General features: G+C 37.0%; 1 protein-coding gene across 1 annotated transcript; it reads left to right on the forward strand.

The window, feature by feature from the left end:
• Positions 1-650: 650 nt before the first annotated feature.
• On the forward strand, positions 651-7,587 carry LOC143707142 (immunoglobulin-like and fibronectin type III domain-containing protein 1). Its single transcript, XM_077199898.1, has 22 exons — positions 651-687; positions 1,160-1,282; positions 1,570-1,709; positions 1,836-1,935; positions 2,076-2,114; positions 2,206-2,257; positions 2,364-2,553; positions 2,758-2,871; positions 2,959-3,127; positions 3,223-3,495; positions 3,605-3,829; positions 3,938-4,090; positions 4,220-4,344; positions 4,423-4,564; positions 4,677-4,970; positions 5,052-5,351; positions 5,444-5,623; positions 5,807-5,935; positions 6,020-6,099; positions 6,193-6,385; positions 6,857-7,150; positions 7,241-7,587. The coding sequence occupies exons 1-22, from the start codon at positions 651-653 to the stop codon at positions 7,585-7,587; spliced, it is 3,699 nt and encodes a 1,232-aa protein (XP_077056013.1).
• The last annotated feature ends 2,090 nt before the right edge of the window (positions 7,588-9,677 follow it).

The raw sequence follows: 9,677 nt of genomic DNA on the forward strand, positions 1-9,677 counted from the left end.
TTTTATCAATTATAGTTACTAACAGCAAGATTACATTACAGATATTCATGACAGAGCTTTTGTACCACATAGAATTTAAAATAAAGTAAGATTCTGAAGGAAAAAAATATGCCAATTTACAAAACAATCATAATATTACTGTGATTACAGCAGGAATAGCTAGCTGAGAAAACAGGCAAAAAATAATCTATGCAAAAAGTGAATCGAGAATGTAGTTAAAATTATACTTTAGAATAGGATTTACCAAACAAAGACATTTTTTGGTGCATCAGCACAGTAATTATTACTATCTGAACCCTCCAGTGGTTATGCAGAGCATTTAACTTATTCAGGAGAAACAAACATTCATGCTCCACTTTGCTGTTCTCGGCCATTTCACTTTGATGTTACTTTCATAACAACTTCTAGTTAGTGTGTGTACATTGTGTCAGTACAAGTGATTAGGATCATCAGTGTGTTCTAGACTCTGGACCCCAGTGATTAAAGGGAAATCCCTGACTTCATTTTTAAGCCTGACTGTTTTACCAAATAAAACCCAACCTTGGTTCTAATGCCATGAAAATATTTAAAATATTTCTTTTTCATATACAGCCTAAATTCATAAAGTGACCACTGGAACATTATTGGAACAAGTGTAAAACATTCTGAAGATGTCACAGCCTGCAAAAGAGATTACTGGTGGTCAGGGTAAGCTATATTTGAACAAAATACTGTAAATGCAATTATTTACATGTAATGTAAAATGTTAATTAAATATTTCCCAGACAAACATTTAGGCCTAGGCCTATATTGCATGCGTTTGAAAGCTTTTAGTACTTCAAAACCTCAACAGCTGCAAAGTTAACAACCCAATTTTATAGCAGTTTCAAGTCAATTGCCAAGAGAAAACTCTAAATGTAACTTTTCACACACATTTAATAAATGCTTCCTTAAGCCTAAAACATTTATGGTAGGTAGGTTCAAAGTGTTTTCTTATTCTGTATTTTTATACCCCTTTATTTGTTTATGTCCAAACTTTAAAGGAAACATTGCCCTCATGTGGTTAAATAAATATCATTTGTAAAGACAGTGTATCTGGCAGTTCAATTTTGAATGATTTGTATTTACAAATACAAAACATTCAGTGTTTTTAATAAATCACATGATTTAATGATTCAAGTGGAGATCAAGAAGAGATCTAGAGTGCCTGGTGTTATGATCACCCAGTACGTCAAGGAACTACCACGTGGAAAAACTACACCTGATTTCAGCAGGAAGCCAATCACCTTGACAGTTCAAGAAGGTATCAATAATATATATATATATATATATATATATATATATATATATATATATATATATATATATATATATATATATATAGTATATATAATTTCCTCTGCTCAGTTGTTACATTTATGCGACAATTGATATATAGTCTATAGACTATATTCTGTGGATTAGATTAAACATTTATGTGTTAGTTGAGCAGTCATTTAGCTATAATGAAAAAGTAGTAGCTTCGGGTAGTAGATGCTTCATAAGCATAAAACTCAGAAATGATGAATGGGCTGCCTTTCTCCACTGCAGGCAAGGTGGCCATTTTCAAAGCAATGGTGAGTGGAGATCCAACACCAACTGTAACATGGGCTCGCAATAAGGGTGACACTTCAGATCCAGAAAAATATAAGCCAAGATATGATGAAAGGAGTAGAGAACACGCTCTAGAGGTAAGATACTGTACCAAACTCCAAAGATTTGGATATGAAATTACAACATTATCATACAGAGCAGTATATTACGATGGGTCCTTCTACAGCAAAAACGTGTTTAATTTGTTGTGTTGAAAACAACAGATACTAAATGTGCAAGTAGACCAAGCAGACACGTACAAATGTTTTGCTACAAATCCATTTGGAAAAGCAGTGTGCACAGCTGCATTGAGTGTATTTTCAGGTAGGCAACATATTTTCATTAAACAAAAGGACAACATTCAATAATATTACCACATTCAATGTGCATAACTAGGCAATTAGAATATGTTGTATAATCTGAATGCATGTGTTCTTGTGGTAATTACATTCTCTGTCTTTTAGTTGGATTCAAGAAAAAGAAAACTGACATCTCAAACAAAGGTCACCCTAAAATGATAAATGCATGTAAAGAGGGTGTTCCATTTAGATTTTGTATTGATATTGTATGATATTTTCTTCTGTTTTGATTAAGATGGCCAAACCAATGATCCTGAGGACTTCAGGAAAATGCTTAAGAAAACCAAGTAATTGTTTTACCAAAAGGAATCAAGTGTTTTCAGAATCAGAAATGTCTCTTATAAAGGTACAGCTGCTTTCTCTCTAATTGAAATGAAAAAATCTTCCATCTAGAACTGTCAAGAAGAGAAAAGAAAAACCCAAGAAAGAGGGAGAGATTGATCCAAAATTCTGGGAAGTGATGCTTAGTGCCAAAAAGGCTGATTATGAGCGCATATGTCATGAATTTGGAATCACAGACTATCGCTGGATGCTAAAACAGCTTAATCTGAAGAAAAAGGAGAAGGAGGATGAACAAGCAAAGGTATCTGTCAGGAATTTAATCATCTGGTGCTGATGCTGGGTTGTCAGTCAATTTCCACTCTTTTTTATTTGGATAGTGAAACTCTGCATTGAGACACTTCTGTAATTGAAACAGTGCTTTTGGTCAATTTCTATAATCATTTCTAGTTGTTTTTTAAAGAATATGCGACATAGTCTTAAATCCCATTTCTTTTATGTCTTACAGGTGGTTCAAAACATTGACAACATGAAGCAGATTGAAGTGAAGACAAGTGGCAGAGCTGAATTTGAGTTTGATATGAATCTTAAGGACCAAAACAGTAAAATGTATCTGTACAAAGTAAGTTCAAATGGTTTTACATCGATAACGAACAATGTTATCCAGCAAAAAAACAAAAAAACATTTAAAACTCTTTTCTCTTTCCAGAACGGTGAAATGATTGATTATGGTGAAGGCACTGATGATTCCTCTAAACATAATATGAAGAAAACTGGTGATAAGTACAAGTTTAGCATCAACAATCTTGACTTAGATGATAGTGGACTTTACCAAGTGGATGTTGAGGATGTCAACATTTTCTCAACAATCTTAGCAAGTAAGAAGGCGTTTAAATCTTAGTTGTTGTTTTTTTATTTTATTTTTTTATAGCATTTTCAGCATATATCTGCTTCATTAATCATTTCCCCACAGTTCCTGATGTGGAATTCGATGGTATGTTAAAAGATGCTAAAGTGGTTGAGGGGCAGGATGCAGTGTTTGAGGGTGTTTTTTTGGGTCCTGTACCACAAATCACCTGGTGTGCCAATGACATCTCTGTTGAGCATGGAGACAAGTACAATATCACAGTCTCTGAAGACAAGCTCAGACACAGATTAGTAATAAAGAACTGTAGCCAAGAGGACAAGGGCATGTACACGGCTATTGCTGGGATTAAATCATCCAGGGCCACCCTGGCTGTTGATGGTAAGTCTTCATGAGGAACAAAGAAACAAACTACCATCTTCAGCATACTTATGCACTGCAATGTATATGAACCAGATTAATGTTCTATCATTTCTCTACGCCACATCAGAGGATCCTAACGCCAGGGGGAAAGGTCGAGGTGGTGCAATGGATGGAGCAGGTGAACTTGCAAGAAGTCTGGCAGAAGAACAGGCAAGAGTGCAGAGAGAAAGAGATGAAGCAGCTAGGAGAGGCAAGGGTACAGATGGGAGTGGTGATGGAGCGGATGGCCATGATGGAACTGATGGTCATGGTGACGCAGCAGATGGTCGTGGTGATGGAGTGGATGGTCGTGGTGACGCTGGAGATGGTCGTGGTGACGCTGCAGATGGTCGTGGTGATGGAGTGGATGGTCGGGGTGACGCTGCAGATGGTCGTGGTGATGGAGTGGATGGTCGTGGAGGACTTGGCTTGGGAGACGGATGTGGAGGAAATGCAACGGGGAAGTACGAACAAGGAGGAGAGGGTACAGAAGGAATTGGGGAGAGTGGAAAGGGTTCTGGAATGGGTTTGGGAGCAGATGGATCAGCGGTTGGATCTGGTGGAGACGGTACAGGTATGTTCATGGCAAAAATGTACAAAAACTCTGTCAGCCCTTTACATTGCTTATCCTTCAATTTCCATGAATAACTTTCACTTAGTCAAAGTCAAGTTATTATAATTCATTCAAATGCATTCGTTCCAGATGATAAAGTGCACTTCGCAAGCGGATTATCAGACAAAAATGCCCTCCACGGCAAACCTGCAGAGCTAGTGTGTAAACTAAATACTGACAAAATTGATGGTGTGTGGTATAAAGATGGAATAAAGGTAGGTTTGTGTGTCATAGCAGTACATCACTGACATCACTGACAGAGTTTGACATTCATGTAAATCTTTTTTCATCAGCTGTCTTCCAAAGATGGAGTGGTCACCTCTAAAGATGGTTGTACACATAAGCTCATTATAAAGAACTGCAAGGATTCTGATGCAGGTCTATATCATTTTGAGGTTAATGGTTGCAAGACAGAAGCCATGGTGAGAGTGGGAGGTAATTACAATTATTTTTCTTTTTTTTACATTTGGCTAAAGCATAAGGAAGTTACTGTCAGTTTGAAAATTACAATAATGTTTTCTGCTGTATATTGCTTCTGTTTTCCCAGATCTTCCAGAATTTGACCCAGACGCTTTGCAAAAGTTCTCTAACCCTGTGAGAGTGAAAGCAGGCCAGAGTGCATCTTTTAAGATGTCATTTCCTCCACAAGCCTCATTGGAGATTAAATGGTTTAAAAAAGGCACTGAGCTTCTCGATGGGGGTTCAGTTAAAGTGGTGAAGGAATCAAACCACAGTCGTCTTCAAATGAAAGACTGCCTGCGATCGGATACTGGTCAAATCAAAATCCAGCTAAAAAACTCTTTTGGTTCTATTGAGGCTTTATCAAGTCTTATTGTACTAGGTGAGTACAATATTGCAATTGAACGCTTTAAAGGTATACTGTTACTAAATTTTAAGTAACACACATCTGTACCCCTGACAGACAAGCCAGGTCCACCACGAGGCCCACTAGAAGTGAATGAAAGCACATCTGCAGTCCTTGAATTGAAATGGAATCCTCCAAAGGATGATGGTGGGTCAGCAGTGACAAACTACATAATTGAGCGTCAACAGGTTGGGCAGAGTACCTGGAAAAAGGTTGGGGATATTTCTGCTAACCATCTAACCTTCAGAGATAGAAGCGTGTCCCTTGGCAAGAGGTACATCTATCGCATCTATGCTGAGAATCTTGAGGGCATCAGTGAGGCGATGGAAAGTGAAAAAATTATGGCTGGCTCATTAAGTAAACTCCTTAAGTCTTTACTGCTGAATTTTCCATATTGAGAAGTACTTAAATCATCTAATATTTATGCCTATATTGCTATGTGTTGGCAGTGTTCCCTGGTCCACCAGCCCCACCGAAGGTGGTCAGTGCATTCAAAAACTGTATTAACCTAACATGGACTCCACCAGAGACAGACGGAGGGAATAAAATATTGGGCTACCAGCTAGAGAAATGCAAGAAAGATACAAACCAGTGGGTGACACTGAACCCAGTTAGTGAACCTATCCAAGGTATTTTTTTTCAAAGTTCCACCTTCAATGAAGAGCACTGACTTTCAATTCTAGACTGTAAAAATGTTAAGTCTGGAAAACAATTGCTAGGGCAAATCAATAAATAACCATTAGCAAGCACCTTGCCTGAAGTTCAAAGACCTCAAAATATAAGATCAAATAAGTGGTCTCTACTTCTTACAGCTCTGAAGTATGCAGTGAAGGATGTGTCTGAGGGGTCAGAGTACGAGTTCAGAGTAACAGCCATTAATATGTCTGGGGCTGGAGAACACAGTGCTCCCTCTGTGATGGTCTGCGCTAAAAACCCCAACAGTAAGTCACAGACATACTATCAAGAAATCAAGATAATCTCTGAGATAATTGCAAACATATTTACTCATTTTGACCAATTTCCAGTGAAGCCCCATTTCAAAGATCCTGAAGACTTTATGATTGTGAGATCAGGATATTCTATCAGAATCAAAATTGATTATGAGGTAAAAGTGCACATCTAGACATAAACATTTTACACATTCCTTGCCTCCATGTAGTCAATCATCGTCTTCAAAAAATGTATATTTGACACACAGGCCTCTCCACCACCAGACATTATGTGGCTTAAAAATGGTGAACCTGTATCTCCCTGGAACAAGATTATTAATTCTGATGGCACGTCCACGCTTGTCGTGCCCTCCTCAAAGTACAAAGATTCCGGTGTCTACACCATTGTGGTTAAAAACTCAATGGGGCAAGCCAGCTTTGACATAGAGGTCAGAGTAACAGGTAAAGTCATGCTACATAACGTAAACTATGAAAATGTGTGATCCCACTAGTTTTTCTTTTCTTTTGTTTTACTCACTTTCATTCATATTAGTGAGAATGCAGGTATGTAAATGGTTTAGTTTTTTGCTGCATACAAAAATTCAAGTTGAACTCTAACCTGTAAATTTGGGTAGCATCATTACAGGATCTAAACTTCGCAGACAGTAAATAAAATCAGCAAGATAATTGAATTGAATATTATTTAATACAATTCAACAAAAACAGAAATTATAAAAGTGTAACTTTATCTCCTGTTGCAAACATTCATTGCAGGGTCCAAAGTAACTTTGTATGCTTTATGCCTAGGTGAGACCACACCTTGAGAGACTAGAAAAGAGCATTAGTCAAAGAAACAAAGAGTTACTCATAAGTGAAAATAACTATTGGATAAATATTCCTAACACTATTAAATTACTCTTTATGCGGCTGCAGATGAACCCAAGCCTCCAGGCCCAGTGGAGCTAGAACAGGTGGTTTATGGTAAAGTCATTATCAAGTGGGGTCTGTCTCCAGACCACGAGAGAGATGACCGACTGCACTACATGGTGGAAGAACATAACTCCAACACACGCATTTGGCGCACAATAGCCGACCACCTACTCTGTACTACCTACACTACCAGCATTCAACCAGGTCGAGAATATCACTTCAGAGTCTATGCAAAAAATGATATGGGACTTTCTGATCCTTCAGATTCACCAACGTGGGGTGTAAACAGCAATAAAGGTGGGTAGCAGGACCACTACCAATGAAACTTATTGTATTGCATGCACAATAATAAATACTTAGAACTTTTCTTTCCTTCCTACCAACTAGTTGTAGCACCCTCAACTGTGCCGCCTGTAATCAATCTAGAAAGGCCACCTTCCATCCTGGTTCCACTGAAATACCACACTCCACCAAAAGGATACCAGTGCATCATGACTTGTGCTGTACGCGGCTGCCCCAGCCCATATATTGCATGGTACCATAACGGGATTTGCATCAACTCTGACAAAAACTACTACATCACAAATGCATTTGGTGTCTGCTCTATGTACATCCTCAGAGTTCGCCCTGAAGATAGTGGCGAATACAAAGTGGTGGCAGTCAACTCATTTGGCAAGACAGAATGTTCTTCAACATTAACAGTGAAAGGTATGACAGGTGCAGTGATCACTTAGAGGCTTGAGAAGTGTTTACCAAAGTCACCTGATTTACATACTGGTTTGTCCTTTGTGAAAGAGTCACGTTGCCAATAATTTAGAACATGGTTACGTTATGCAAATGGGTAGATTGGTCTATAGCCTATGCCAGAGCCCATCAAAATGTGACCTGTGGGGCAAATATGGACCGTCAATCATTTTTATGCGGTCATAGATGGATTTAGACAAATTAGCTGCACCGCTTAATGCATTAGAGGGCTTTCTGTTCAAATCTCTATGGTGAGTTCAGAAGCACTCAGTGGTCTGCAATTAAAAATAAAAAAATAATCTTAGAAGACAGTTTACTCTGTCCCTTTTGACATAAATAAGGTTGCTGTATGAACTTGCATTGCATTATTAATTCCAATATGACTTATTTTGAAATGCAACAACAAAAAATGAAGCTTGTGCAACTATACTTGCATAAACTGTTTCTGTTCTGAAAATGAAAATGCTACAATCTGATAATTACACGAAAAAATTAACTCTCATTTGGATAATTTGGCACTCTGAAAAAGTAGACGGAGAGCCATGGTCAACTCAATGCATTACACATGTAAATCAAATTACTTTTAACAGATGCAATTTTCAATTCAGCTTTTACAAAGAAACCAAGGTTTGAGACAAAAATGAAAAACTCTTAAATCAACCAATCTTGTTTGGATAGAATAGGTAGTAGTTATTCATTTTATTCTTTCTTCTTTTCTCTTCTCTATATTTCAGATTGATCTTCATTCTGCTGGACGTGGCAGTTTTTGCTATGCTTCTGCCACAACAAATTTCATGCATACATTTTAAGCAAAGGCAGTGCATGCATATAAATGAACATCGTTGCGGAGGATTGCAATTGAGAACACATACAATTTGCTACTATACCACAATGTGTACTACTAAAAATATAAGCAATTAGAATGTATTTATGGATTCCTAAATATGCAAATACATTTTCTGACAAGCTAAGTTTCTACCATATTATTCTTTGCAATTGTAATCATCTCCAATAAAGTGCAGTTGAACCAGTGAACTATGCTAGACGTTATTCTTGAACATGTTTGAAAAAGCTTAACAAGTTAATCGCACACACGTTCCACTTCTCCAGCATTATCCTTCTGGTTGAAATTACAGTTTGAAAAAAATCCAACTCACATGACCAAAATAATTTGGCATACTGTATAATGCAACAAAGATAACTAAAGTCAACCGATTTTACTAAGCGACCTACCAATTTTTTGTGTAAAAAATAAAATATAATGCCATCTTTCTAAATACATTTTTACCTTCTCTGTAATTTGGCTCCAAATCTTAGGTGAAAATTCTACAAAATAGTAGATTACTAAATAAATATTCATTCATGACATTTCAAATTTTGCCTTTCTTTTTCATATACAGTATGTGCATCTTTCACCATAAAATTAAAAATTTGAGCCGGGGACCTCTGGTAGATTTGACACGGAATGTCCCAGCACTCAATTCCAGTCTCAGCATGGTTCCTTAAACAACTTCAATGTCAGTAGGCATCCCTGACTTCCCCACTATCAAAAAAGCGAGTGTGTAGAGCATAATCAAAAATATAACCTTTTAATTTCAAATATAATTAAATTAATACATTAAATGTACAAAACAATATTGTAACGTGTACAATAACAAATACAACAGCCTAATATTACATATATTGCCTACTGTTTGCACTTACATTTACATAGGCTACTGAATTTGTAGGAGGGACAACCTCAGATTTGTATATGACCATTCCAGGACTGGTGTTCTTCCATATGGGTATTTTAAAGAATATCCGGGCCACTTTTTTTGAGCATAAAGTGAATGAAGACTGGCTGTTATACTCCAAAATATCAAACAGACCCCTAAACATATAGGACTCTGTCATAGAAGTGAGTCCTCATTTTACTATCATTAATAATATTGAGCATGATAATCTTGGAAAATATTTTTTTGCATGTTTCACAAAGAGAAAAATACATACTAGTTTGGAACAACATGAGCAAATATGACTTTCATTTGAAGGATGACTATCATTTTGAGTGAACTGTCGCTTTAATGAATGTTCATTA

This window comes from Siphateles boraxobius, unplaced genomic scaffold (genome assembly GCF_051911475.1).
Source record: "Siphateles boraxobius isolate OS27281-9 unplaced genomic scaffold, OSU_SipBor_1 41, whole genome shotgun sequence".
Classification (NCBI taxonomy): Eukaryota; Metazoa; Chordata; class Actinopteri; order Cypriniformes; family Leuciscidae; genus Siphateles; species Siphateles boraxobius.

Bases quoted from the DNA above. Each gene is read 5' to 3' on its own strand.
- LOC143707142 (XM_077199898.1), top strand. From the start codon at position 651: ATGTCACAGCCTGCAAAAGAGATTACTGGTGGTCAGG. The intron at 2,115-2,205 runs GTCACCCTAAAA...GTTTTGATTAAG, and splicing joins AACTGACATCTCAAACAAAG to ATGGCCAAACCAATGATCCT. The intron at 3,830-3,937 runs GTGACGCTGGAG...ATGGTCGTGGAG, and splicing joins TGATGGAGTGGATGGTCGTG to GACTTGGCTTGGGAGACGGA.